Genomic DNA, 13,552 nt, shown 5'->3' with positions numbered 1-13,552 from the left:
AAAATCAACATGAGATTATCAATATTATTTTTATATAAGTCATTCAATAATTTCTCTGCATCTCTGTCCCTCCAACTGTCTTTCTGTTTCTTTGTGACTCTTTCTCTACCTTTCTTGCTTTGATTTTGTGTGAAAATTAGTTTAGTAAAAAATACAGATGATACCTTGAGCCCCATAGCTTAAGTGTTTTTCATAATAGCTACTTTTCATTTAGTCATGTGTCTCCTTAGACCCTCTTTGGGTAACACACTTTGTTAGATTTCTCTTGTCTTCATGACCTAGAAAGCTTTGAGGAACTCTGCCCAGGTGTTTTGTAGATGTCCAAAATTGGGATTTTTCTGATGTTGTCTCATGAATAGACTGGAGTTATGGTGTTTGGGAGGAAGACCACAGAGGTGTCCTGCACTTCTCTCACATCATATCAGGATACATGCTATGAAAAAAACTTATTACTGTCGGTATTAGCCTTGATCACTTGGCCGAGGAAGTGTTTGATTGATTTCTCTGCAGTAAAGTCACTCTTTCCCCCCATTTTTAGACTGTACTCTTTGGAAGGAGTTCATTGTGCCCAGCCCACAGAGCAGGGAGTACTTGTTCACTCCTTCTTTGAATGGGAACCACATATGTAATTAAAGGAAATTCTTTTGCCTGAGACTTGACAATCATCCCTTATTAATTAATCTAGTCAACCACATTCACATCAGTAGTTTCCAGGAATAATTATTTCACAATTTGTGTTTTATTCCAATGCATTATGTTCTATCTACTTATTTATGGCTCAAGTTGTTCCTCTTTGGCTACTAAGAGTTCTTACAGCGTCTTTTTTTACTATTTCTTCACTTTTTGACACTAAAAGATGCTCCAAGATCATCTTTGCATATATTTCAGCCCATTCCTAGAATCTCCTTGATTTCTCGTATCTCCTGTATCTCCTTAATTCCTCAGAAGGGAACTTTAATTCCTAAAGGTATTAGGTGGAATTTTCCAGAGGTGTAAACTGGAATTAGGGACATGGACAAAGCAGTGACTGGCTCTCAGGAAGAAGATGACTGATTTACCTTGCACTGTATCCTGACATTTCCTTTCCCATTCATAGAAGTCAAAGGAAGCCAAGACACAGCTGAGAGAGGTTTCAAGACCATGTCTTTGGACCAGCAAAGACTCGACTTCTTTGAGTCTCTGTGAGAGGCTTTTGGGGTGAGGAAGAAGGCCTTCCCATTCCTATTTTGTCTCCACACTTCAAAAAATTAGCACTTGCATTTTGTTTCTGAGTCTGTGGATCCTGAAATTAACCAGTGTTTCCAATATTTCCTGGTAGAGAGTTTATTGGGATTCATATGGGCTTCCTGGTGGCTCAGAGGTTAAAGTGTTTGCCTTGCAATGCAGGAGACCTGGGTTCGATCCCTGGGTCGGGAAGATCCCCTGGAGAAGGAAATGGCAACCCACTCCAGTATTCTTGCCTGGAGAATCCCATGGACAGAGGAGCCTGGTGGGCTACAGTCCACCAGGTTGCAAAGAGTCGGCCACGACTTCACTTTCACTTTCATCCAAGAAGTAAAAGTTCTCGCATTTGTACTGTCTCCTCAGGATACATTGCTAGAAGCATACTTTCAGTTCAGGAAGGTGGGCATTTGAATTACTCTTGATACATGTTGTCAGGCACAGTTTCTTGGTCATGAGGCATTTTAGAATATATCAAACATCTTACTCTCTAGTCAATGTTTTTCTGATCTAATTAAACTGTAATATGATTCTCTGAGGATGATGAATGACAACAGGTGCAGAAGGAGGTAGAATCATAAAGACAAGTCAGAAAAACTAAACTGCTGAGACCTGATCCGAGCAGTAAAACCAGACTTTACTATGATGATGGAACCAGATCCTTCCCACTCCACATGCCAAAGTGTTATGGGAGGACTGCTGAGCATCAGGATGCCAAACTGCTGTTTCTTGAATTTATCTAAACAGAGAGAGTGAAGCACATGGGGCCTGGGCATATGCTTCATTCCCGAGAAGGCATTTATCAGATGAAAACGTCAAGAACCACTGGTGACAAAGAAAGGCTGTATGAAACCACACATTATATTATAAATCTGCTTTATTTAGCAATACAAGGGGGAAAAGAGCAGAGGAAGCACCACAGGGATACAAACCCTGTACATCAAAGAACCAGTCACTTGTACTTTAATGATCACTGCAAGGGAGGACACAACATCTCTGAGATGGGATCTCCTGGGCCAGTAGAAAGCAAGTAGGATTGCCCTGTTCTTGAATAGGACCCAAGCGGTGACCTTCCAATGCTGAACAATGGAACCTCATGGGTAACAGGTTTTGGGAGAGAGAAGATGAGGGTAATCAGTAATTTCAGTTCTAATTCAAGGAGTAGGAGAAGAAGGGAGCAGAAGAGAGGAAGCAATTGGAGGAGAGGGCGGTGAAGCTGGAGAGGGAGCCTGAGACATTGTGGGAGCTTGAGCCCATGGCAGGACTTCAGTGCTTGTAGCTCTTCCTGCTGGAGGAGGAGGAGGTGGTGTATTTGATGGTGGAACTGCTGCCCCCACAGGAGCCGAAGCCACCCCCTATGGCTCTGCCACTGCCAGAACTGAAGCCACCTCCAATGCTGTAGGAGTAGCCACTTCCTCCGCCTATGCCTAAGCCACTGCCGAGACCGCTGGCACCACCATAGCCACCGGAGACAGTGGACTGCACCACAGCTGTGGAGGTGAAGGGACAAGGTCAGGACAAGATGGTGAGCTCACTCTGCCACACAGAGTCCAGTCAGAGGGACACCAGGGCAAGGGATGGGGGCACGTGAAGGTACTTACAGATGTTGACTTGTCCAACGCCTTCCCCACTCAGCCTAGAAGAGAGAAGACACAGCCACGATGAGTCCCGGAGCCACAGCTGGCCCTGCATGGGAAACCTCCGTGTGAGGAGAGTCCCCAGGAGCCGCCTTCTCAGTGCTCTTCTGGGAGTAGCACTATGACCACCACTAGAGTGCCTTCCACCTGGGCTCATTGGCAGGATTTCTTGGAGATGGAGCCAGGTGGTTGCGGAGGCTGTGTGAGTTACTCACCTGCACTCCTCGCCTTCCAGCAGCTTCCTGTAGGTGGCAATCTCCACGTCCAGGGCCAGCTTGACATTCATGAGCTCCTGGTACTCCTTCAGCAGCCGGGCCATGTCCTGCTTGGCCTTCTGCAGGGCTTCCTCCAGGTCAGCAAGCTTGTTTCTGGCGTCCTTGAGGGCCAGCTCCCCACGCTGCTCGGCATCGGCGATGGCGGATTGCAGGCTGGCACACTATAGGGGAGGAGAGCAGGGGAGCCTGAATCTGGACTCCAGAGGAGAGGAAACGTAGTTCTACTTTCCCAGTGAGGAAGAGCTCTAGAGCCCAGATCTCAAGGAAATGGAGGTTTGATTCATTGTCCAACCTTTCTCCAACCTACAAACCTTAACTAGTCTCAGTGTCCCTAATGAAAGCCTATTTCCCTTTGTGTTAACCACATCAATGAGGATGGGGTTGGGACATGCCACAGCAGAATGAAGCCAGGGGACATGGGGAGAAATGGAACTACTGCCTTGTGTTGAATGTTGACAGCTTGGGTAAGTTCATGTGGATATACAATAACTTATACAAAACCATGAACATCCTCACTGAGAAGACAATTTCATTTCAAACTCTTGAGACCTTGCCTTCCTTCCATTTATAGTCTTGGATAACCCTCATTCGTCCTGTGTCTTTTCTCAGCTTCTTTTTCATATTGAATCTGAGCATATTTGCAGCAGTCTTCTTCACACTTTCTGACCTGAAATTTTCTTTGCCTACACGTGTCTTGTATTCCCAAATCAATCATTCCCCTTTCAGAATCTCATTTCAATGCCTCTAGACTGTATCTTTGTCCCACTGACCAGTGGGAACTGGTCTGTCTTGAGTTTGTTTCCTGCTTGTAAGTTGGGCTCTGTATCTCTAACCTGAGGGAGCTCTTCTTGCTTTTCCCTCAGTGCCCAGAAATTTCCCACATGATGGTTGATGATACCTGATGGTCTAGGAAGGAAACAATGCTTTTCTGCTCTGTGGACCCCTCCATACCTGCTTCTTGACGTGGTCAATCTCAGATCTCAGCCTCTGGATCACGCGGTTGATCTCAGAGATCTCCTGCTTGGTGTTGCGCAGGTCATCCCCGTGTCTGCCTGCCGTCACCCGCAGCTCCTCGTACTATGAACCAGAGGGAGACAAGGGGGCTGTCCATGGGCTTCACAGAACACTAATCAAGGTTTTATCAAGTCAGAACTAATGGTTTCTCCACAAGACATTGTATGAAAATCAGTGTTACTAGGTCATTGACTCTGTGTACCCATTACATATCATCTTTAGTAATACCACTGACTGACTGGTTCTCTTCAGGACAAGCAATGTTCTGTACTGTTGCTGAGAACCAGCATCAGGGTAAATCTGAAGCAAAGATCACTCTGCCTTTATCTACAGTATCTTTTGTCTTACATTTAGGTCTTTGACCTATGAGACTTGGGCATAATTACCCAAAAGATCTACCCTGAGAGGCCCCCACTTCTTAGTTGTAGTTTCCCCACTGAAGTCTACAGCCTCACTGATGCTCACAGAGGAGGCACAGGGATTCCTCATCAGCTGCCGCCTCCCCACTCACCTTGGACTGGTACCATGACTCAGCCTCAGCCCGGCTCCTCTGAGCGATCTCCTCATACTGGGCTTTGACTTCAGCGATGATGCTGTCCAGGTCCAGGTTGCGGTTGTTGTCCATGGAGAGGATCACAGAAGTGTCTGAGATGTGGGTTTGCATCTGAGCCAGTTCCTGCAGAACAAGAGATCATTCAATCATCTTTGGTCATGCCGTTTAAAGAGGTACCCAGCCAGAGATTTTCCACCCTTTGCAAATCTCAGTATAATCAATAAAGAAGAATATGAAAAGATGCTTACTGCGTCATAGAAGGTTCTTAGGAAGTTGATCTCATCCGTGAGAGCGTCTACCTTGGCCTGTAGTTCAACCTTGTTCATGTAAGCAGCATCCACATCCTGGGGAAGAAGCCAACAGGCTGAGATCAGATGAGCTTTCCTGCCCAGTCTGCTGCTCCTTTGGTCTCCTTGATACACTTTTCTCAGAGTCCTCCCCTTCAGCAAAGAAACCAGAACCCCGATCTGACTCCTCTCACCTTCTTCAGATTCACAAATTCATTCTCTGCTACTGTGCGCTTGTTGATTTCATCTTCATACCTGGAATTAGAAAGGATAAAATCTAACTGAGTCAGAGGTGAAGATGATACAGAAAAGGCAGCTTGGAATTTCAACTTCCCAGAATGGATATATGCAAATGGGACTTTCCTGCCAGTAAGCTTCAAAGGTGAACTTTGTGGTCACTATATTATTTACTCCATTACTCTCCCCATCTACCTGCATGGCCCTTATGTTTTTCCAGAGTTTGCCTTTAAGTAAGAACTGTGGTTTCATTTTCATGGGCATGTTTTACTAAGATCATGCCCTCATTTGAATCTGATCATATAATTAGCTTGAAATGTGGGCTTCAGGAATCTAAGGTGTTTTCTCTCCTGTAACTCACTTGTTCTTGAAGTCCTCCACCGTGTCCTGCATGCCCCTGAGCTCCGAGTCCAGGCGGCCTCTCTCCCCAAGGATACTATCCAGCTGTCTCCTGAGGTTGTTGATGTACTGCTCGAACAAAGGCTCCAGGTTCTGCCTCACGGTCTTGGTGCCCTGCTCCTGCAGCAGGGTCCACTTGGTGTCCAGGACCTTGTTCTGCTGCTCCAGGAATCGGACCTGCAGGAAGACAAGATGGTGATCTGTGAGTTGACACGTCCCCAGGCCAATCTGGCGGTCCTGGTGGTGCTGAGCTGCTCCAGATCCTGTACAGAGGCTCCAGCTGACAGTTCTGCTCCCCTGACTTTTTAGCTTCACACCACACAGGTCTCATGGCCGAGTTTCCCCAGTGAGCTGTCAGATGCTCCCTCCCTCTCAATTCTGGAGACGTCTGTCAGTGACTTTTCACCTTTCTTTTCTTCCTTTTGATAAGCACAATCACAAATGTAATTTAAAAATCATATTTGTCTCATATACTGCACAGAGGTTTTTAAAGAGCATATCTCAGTTAAAGGGATGTTAAAATGTCTATAATCTAATGATTAAATTCCAATCCTATTAATAATTGGATTTAATCCTGTTTCCTATTTAGAGTATGAGTCCCTCTAAAATAAACTCTCTTAGTGGTTATGATCTGGTTCTATGAGTTGAGTATTTCTATGGTTATTCACATATTTTTGAGTCTTTTTTCCCCTGGAATTTCCATTTTTAAAAAATTTTCTTTCTCTCTGCCCCTACACCCACCAACTCAACTAAGGCTGAAGTGCATTTTCCACTGTAATTCCCTTTTTTATTTCTTACACTGTTCAACAGATCAAGCTAACTCTTTCCATTCTTTCATTTCATTTCTTTGCTTCAGGGTTATCAAGAATTGTGAATGCTTCCCTCACAATTATGGAAGACATTTAAGAGATCAGTAATTGTAAATGGTTACCATCACCTTCTGCCTGTGGTCCACATGAAGCCTGCCCTGCATCCCAGTGGAGAGCTAGCCTGAGTCCCCTCTCTCTTGAATATCCTGAGGCTCCCTCTGGTCGGACATTGGTTGGGTCTCTCTTGAGCACTCTGCGGTCCCCATTGGAGGCAGACGCTCCCAGCTCACCTTGTCGATGAAGGAGGCAAACTTGTTGTTGAGGGTCTTGATCTGCTCCCGCTCCTCAGTCCTCACCCGCTGGATGGTGGGGTCGATTTGCAGGTTGAGGGGAGTCAGGAGACTCTGGTTGACGGTGACCTCTTGGATGCCTCCAGGGGGGCACACAGGGAAGCCAGGACCACCGAAGCCACCTCCAAAGCCAGCTCCACCACCGAGCCCAAAGCCACTACCAGCCCCAGCACCAAAACCAATTCCACTCCCGGCTCCACCTCCGAAGCCATAGCCAACTCCAATTCTGCCGCCATAGCCACCACCGATGGCACAGCTGCCCCCTGCGATGGAGATCCTCTTGGAGCCCCCCAGGCCATAGAGGCTGCGGCTGCCAAAGCCAGCTCCTCCACACACTCCGGCGAGGCCGCCACTGCCCCTGGAGCGGGACAGGGACACGCTGCTGAAGCCAGAGCGGCACACCCCAGGGACTCTGGCTGAGCCGGCACTGAAGCCCTTGCGGCTGATGCTTTGGGTCTTCACAGTGGATTTGTAAGACATGGTTCCTGAAGAAGAAGAGGTTGAGAAGGGTGTGAGAGGTGGAAGGCAGAGCTGAAAGGAGCAGATCTATGAGAGGAGCTTCCCGGCAGCAGCTTATATATGGAAAAAATGGGCCGGGCTCCGTCCTGGAAGGTGAGCCTGCAGATTGGAAAGGGCTGGGCTTTACAAATAGTGAGGTCACCCCCTGCCTCTAGAAAGGTATGAAGTATGAATATTGCTTCTTTGGTTTCCTTTAGTCATGGAGAAACTCTTCTGGCTTCTAGCCTTGACTTGATCCCAACACAATACCACTGGATGTAAATTCACTGAAGTCATGGGTTAGTCATGTTCTCAAACAAAGGAGACAAGGAGCTGATCTGTGATAATTGTCCCCTCCTTCTGCTTACTCAGACACTCTTCTCTTGCCCCCTTCCCACACAGGTTTTCTCCTCCACTCACACCACCCTTCTCATCAGGTTGAACTGTCTCTGAGGTCTAATAGGCATTTGCCCTGTGGTCTGAGCAAGAAGTGTCTTGTGGTGGTTTGGGGCCATGTTTGAACATGTCCTTCTGGATCTCCTGATTGCCTTTCTGGTGGCCTGGCCTGGGAATTGGGGGCTACTCTGGGGACATGACATTCCTTTGAAAGGCAAGAGGGACAAAGGAGATGCGTTTATACAGCATAAGAACAAGCTTGTCTTGTGTGGAATTGGCAGTTTCCTGATACAGTATGAGATCACCCAAGCCCACTCTGCCCAAAAAGCTGACTTCTCATGGTTTCTACCCATGCCTGCACCTTCCTCCCTAGTGTTTGCTTTCCCATTAAGCTGGTGACTGTGTACATTTTTTTTTCCCCTACCAAATGGAATTCACAGGCACCCTTTTCTCCAGTTTTTTGGAATGTTCACTTAGAACTTAATTTTAAGAATCTAAAATGAGTAGGACAAAAATCATTAATGGAATTCACTGAATTTATCTTCTCATAGATTCTGACATTTCTTAGGAGTCAAGATCAGACACCTTAATGGGGTGTATACAGAAAGTTGAGGGGCATATAGAAACAGTGAATCATAAAAATGTGTCTTTACAGGTGTGATGATGTCACAAGTAACTTCCAAATTTATATTCCTAATCTCAGTGCTTGAAATCTTAAATCTCTAGGCACATTCTTAGAGGGAGGGAAGGCTGTCAAGTGATCATGGTGTTTGGTTTAAGGGGGAAGGAGATTGATTGTTTTAGTCCATAAATTAAGCACTATGGAGGAGTATTGAGAGCAACTGTAGACAGGGTGTTTTATAGGACTATCTGATTAAATGGACAGCCAGGGGAGGAAAGACAAACTCCCACACTGAGATGAGCCTGAGAAAAGCTCTTGTGACTATTTTATAAGCAATTCAATCTCTCCAGTGTTATGGAGGCAGTTTCCAGTGGAGCAGGGCATTCCCTACCCAAAGAAGTGCTTATTTAGCATCTGGCAGGAAGGAGATATCTTCTCAAGGCCACGGAAGCAGCTCCTCTTCCTCCACCCTGGTTGCACAATGCCTTACCAAGAAGCATTCTTCCACCCAATTCTGAGAAAGAAGTCTTCCTTCCCATGGCATGGTGTTCTGAGCTACTTTCTTGGGATAAAGTCTTTAAGCTTGACATGAATGAGGCCGGGATGGGTAGGAAGGGCTAGCAAGTCAAGTTGGAGCAACATCCTGTTTTTCCAATGCCCTGTGTCTATGTCAATGTCCCATGTCTGTTTCTGCTTTCATATTGTAATAGGAGAGTTGAGTAGTGGTTGCAACAGAATGGTGTATGACCAGCAAAGCTTAACAGATTTATTAGATGGCCCTTTAAAGAAAAATTTGCCAACCCCTGGCTAAGAGCAAGAGCTCTTGAGACAAGCAAGGTACTTAGGCTCACACATTTTTATGCAAATTACTCATTTTTGGAGCTGTAAACTGGGGATGAAAATAATACCTATCTCACAGTGCTGTGAGGATTATGTGAAATAATTCATGTAAAGGTCTTTACACTCTGTATGCGTGTAAGTTCTCAATCAAGATGAGCTAATATCATCGTTATAATGGAAGTATGAAGAAGTTTGGTGTGTTCAGGGATCCACAAGAAGCTTTAAGAACTGAACACAGAAGCAGTCTGTAAGTGTCTATGAAGGGGAAGAAAATGCAACCAGCATTGCCGGTTTGTACCACATTAGTAAGGACCAAAAGCCACAGATAAAAGTTTGCTGAGTGTTGCCAGAGGCCATGCAGAGGCATGAGATCAGAAGTATGATTTGCAAGTTTGCTGGCACTCACTGCAGCAGTCAGAGGAGAGCTCTACTCCAGAGCAGATGAGGCTCCCTGCCCAAGAGGCTGGAAGAAAACCTGTGGTCAGAGGGAGGGAGAATCCGAGTCCTTGGAAGAAGCCTGGCAGGCTGCCCTCTCCTTCCTGTGGAGTCGAGTTCCCCTGCGCCACCCTCTGCTGGGTCCTTGTCTGGGCTGTGCACACCGAAACAGGCTTCTATCAGCCAGCATAGGTGATCAGATCTGTTCCTCTTTTAGGACTAAGTGTGTGTCTTTTCCAGGGTGGGAGCAGACTCACCCTCAAATGAAGCATATAATTCAATTGCAGAAGGAATTCACATTCACTTCAAGAACTGAACACAGGAGCAGCCTATACTTGTCTATGAAGGGGGAGAAAATGCAACCAGTATTGCTGGTTTGTGCCACGTTAGTAAGGGGCCTATCAGAGGATTGTTTAACTTCAACATATTATCCAATGCGAAGTTTGGCCTGTGTACTAGACAGCACCAGCAATGTAAAGCATCATGTTTCTTTCATTTTCTGACACAAGTATGTCTCCTACTGGTAGATGTATTAGTCATATATATATATGTTCTAACATGATATATATATTCTAATATATTATATTAGATTACTATATTAGAACATACATGTGCTCTAATATATACTCTCTCTCTCTCTCTCTCTCTATATATATATATATATATTTTTTTTTTTTTTTTCCCCCCCAAATCTCCATCACCACCTGCCAGGGAATGATGTCCTGGGAACCAGTTCCAGGGACCCTGACCCTGAGTGAGGTCCGCTGACAGGGCTCATGAGAGATGATGAGGGCTCCAGAGACAGTGGAGGTGGCCTTCTTAATCAGTAGAAATTGATCAGAGGCCAGACAAGAAATTCAGTGGAGGGGGGAGTCCAAGAGGAGAGACCCTGTGACAGATCCATTCCTGTCCCCCTTTTCCCAGACCCACTACCCTTTTCAGGTCAAGTTTGAGCTTGGTTCATTTGTCCCTGATTTTCCCTGTCTTTGTCTGGGTGTGGGAGGGGCCCTGTGCCCCCTAACCATTTTCAGACTGCCTCCTGGACTGAACTGTACCTCTTTCCTCCTCCCAAGTCTGGTCCTCTGCACTCTTCCCCTGCTTTAGTGCCCAGGGGAGGTTGTATTCATAGGCAGTGGGGACCCACTGATGGTTAGAGAATTGACTTCCCAGAAGAAATCTCCTCAGTGATCCCGGATCATGTCCTATAATGGAGCCTAAGGGAGTTATATTTTCCCAGAGAAGCAGGGTGGGGAAGCCAGTCATAATAAGATTAAAACAGAGTGATCGTTCAGGCAACTATGTGAGAGAAACTAAAGCAAAGCAGCATGAGTAACTCCGACAACAGCCAGCCTCCTCCCCAGCAGGCTGCCAAGTCCAGGCTCTACTCTGTGCCCAGGGAGCCTCCATCCAGGCTGGTGCTGTCTTTGATGGCCATGGAATGAGGAAGGCTTTTGTTCTAGGGCCTAGGGATTAACCTGTGTGTACTCTGCCATTTTTTTCCCAGCATGGTGAAAGGCAAGAGGGATCCCCTGAAGCCTGAGCCCGTGGCAAGTCTGCATCAGGAGGGTTTGTTTTGTCTTTCTGCCTCCCTGGGTGGAGCTGACAGATGAGAAGGAGGAACAAGCCATTGTCACATTCCATCAAAAGCTCAAGACTAAGTGCCTAATCCTGCAAACTCCAGAGTAGTATTCCTAATCCTAATCCTACAGACCCCAGTGTGGGATGATGTCCTTCCCAGGGAATCCCAGACATAATCCTGTCCCGGGGGAGCACCCATCAAAAGAGAAACACATGCAGCCACATGTGTGAAGGACGGGGACAGGAGCTCTGTTGCTGATCAGGGTTCTTGGCCTTCTTAATCAGTAGAAAACTGATCAGAGGTCAGACAAAAAATTCAGGCAAAGCTTTTCTGGGGCTCCTACTGCAGCAGAACAAAGTGAACAAAAAAACAAAGTGACGTTGCTCAGTTGTGTCCAACTCTTTGCGACCCCATGGCCTGTAGCCTTCCAGGCTCCTCTGTCTATGGGATTTTCCGGGCAAGAGTACTGGAGTGGGTTGCCATTTCTTTCTCCAGGAGATCTTCCCCACCCGGGGATCAAACCTGGGTCTCCAGCATTGTAGACAGATGCTTTACTGTCTGAGCCACCAGGGAAGTCACTACAGCAAGGGAGAGTGAAAACAAGCAATAAGAGTCCTTGTCAGCCCAGGGGCCAGCTGGTTCCTTAAAGGGGGTGAGAGTAAGGGTGTGTCCGGAGGTTCAGCCGGAGGGGTGGCTTGGGTGGTTTGCCTCCCCTGCCTCTGGTGATGTTGTGTGCAGAGAGCACACACACTCTGCTTTTGCTCTAGGTTTTCAGAAGTGGCAGCTGGGGTGTGTTTTTGGTCTTTTTTGTATCTAATTGTTCATAATTTGCCTCAACTGCCCATGTGCACAGTTATTTTTAATCTCTTTTAGTTTCTTTGTATTTTGTTGCCATGGAAGCTGTTTGTCCAGGTGCAAACAAAGGGTCCCAGGTCCCAACTTGTCTCGGCACCAAAGTTGGAGTGAGAAGTGCAGCCTTCTATGGTTTACAGAGTGGTTCAGAAAATACTGAAACTTTCAAAATTATATTACTTAGTAACCAGGCTGTTTATGAACATGTATGGTAGAATGTCCCCCTTCTCAAATTTCACACCCACAGACCACCCATATTTGGCAGAGAACACAGTGAAAGGTCACATATCTGGATATGATATCTGTGTGGCTTTATCCACGGCTGCAGATAGTTTCTGTCAACTCCTTCTTCCAGCAGGATGGGGCTCAACCATAGGTTGATCTTGGGGTCCAGAGATGATGGAAAAACACCTCCACCATGCTCAGGGTGATGCTCAGTTCAAAGTATTGACTTCTGGAACTGCAGTCCCAAATCCTGAGATGTCATTCCACGTGACTTCCAGTGGGATAAGTCAAGAACCTTGTATTTTTACGACCTCTTCTTCATAGCCTGGAGGAGATGAAGGGAAGCATTGTGGCTGCCATTTCAACAACCAAAAGTAATATGCAGCAAAAGTCTGGAATGAATTGGGGTGCAATATAATCTTATAGAATTGGGGCATGTCATGTGCCCTGAGGGACACAAATTGAATGTTTGTACAGTTATAGAAAAAAAAAACAACCTGATTATTTCCTTCAACTGGTTTTAGTACATGTTCTTCTAAAACCTAGTTACTGACTTATACATTTTTGAAAGTGTCCGTTTCTTTTCAACTCGCCCTGTACAATACCCTATACTGGTATTGGGTAGGTATTTGCACTTGAAAGTGTAAGTCGGGGATAAGTACATCATTGGGCTGGGACTGAAGGGCATATTTGGATGAAGAGACAACCCCTGGCTTTCCTAATCAATGTGGGGGAACTAGTTGGAGGAAGAACAATGGGTATCTTGTGAGTGAGGCATTTTGATGCTCTGAGGCAATAGCGATGCTAGATGTGAGAAGTGTTTCAGAGAAGCTGTAAGGATGGGGAGAGAACAGGCTGAACTCCAGGGCTAGTGTGAAGCATGGGTAGGATAAGCAGCAAAAAAGAGCATGGAGAGAGGACAAGGAGCCAGATGCTCGTTCATCATGTGTCCTCAGTTCTCAGTGAAAACAGGGGTTAAAGACGGTCAAAGCAGGGCTCCAAGGAGGGACCAAGGAAGTGTCCAAGAACTCCCAGTGGACTCGCTTCTTTCTCTCTCCACTGCCTCCCTCACATCCCCATCTTCCTTCTTATTTCTGCCTCCTCTTTGAGCTTCTGGTTTTTCACCTCCTCACTTCTGCAGCAGCCACCTCACTACACTGTGTTATTAAAAGAAAAGTATAGTTGGGTGAAAATGCTCCAAAACTTTAATAAGATATACCAAGTATCTGATTCAAACAACATGAGCGGATGAGATGCCGCCTTAGGCCTGATGTCTTACTACCTCTGTCTTCTGATTAAACTCCCTTTATTTTAGTAAAGGGA

General features: G+C 46.2%; 1 protein-coding gene across 1 annotated transcript; it reads right to left on the bottom strand.

The window, feature by feature from the left end:
* Nucleotides 1–2,487: 2,487 nt before the first annotated feature.
* Nucleotides 2,488–7,262, bottom strand: KRT6A (keratin 6A). The gene is made up of 9 exons (XM_068969854.1): nt 6,723–7,262; nt 5,586–5,800; nt 5,182–5,242; nt 4,949–5,044; nt 4,659–4,823; nt 4,085–4,210; nt 3,074–3,294; nt 2,823–2,857; nt 2,488–2,711 (listed from the first exon to the last, which is right to left on the bottom strand). Exons 1-9 carry the CDS (start codon nt 7,260–7,262, stop codon nt 2,488–2,490), a joined length of 1,683 nt encoding a protein of 560 aa, XP_068825955.1.
* Nucleotides 7,263–13,552: the final 6,290 nt, after the last annotated feature.

This window comes from Capricornis sumatraensis, chromosome 4 (assembly GCF_032405125.1).
Source record: "Capricornis sumatraensis isolate serow.1 chromosome 4, serow.2, whole genome shotgun sequence".
NCBI classification, from domain to species: Eukaryota; Metazoa; Chordata; class Mammalia; order Artiodactyla; family Bovidae; genus Capricornis; species Capricornis sumatraensis.
This window is presented reverse-complemented; position numbering and strand designations above follow the sequence as displayed.

Excerpts from the sequence above, each read along its gene's own strand:
- KRT6A (XM_068969854.1), bottom strand. The coding sequence starts at position 7,262 with ATGTCTTACAAATCCACTGTGAAGACCCAAAGCATCAGCCGCAAGGGC. Across the intron at positions 5,045-5,181 it reads AATTTGTGAATCTGAAGAAG|GATGTGGATGCTGCTTACAT; the intron begins GTGAGAGGAGTC and ends CTTCTTCCCCAG. Across the intron at positions 4,211-4,658 it reads AGTCATGGTACCAGTCCAAG|TACGAGGAGCTGCGGGTGAC; the intron begins GTGAGTGGGGAG and ends TCTGGTTCATAG.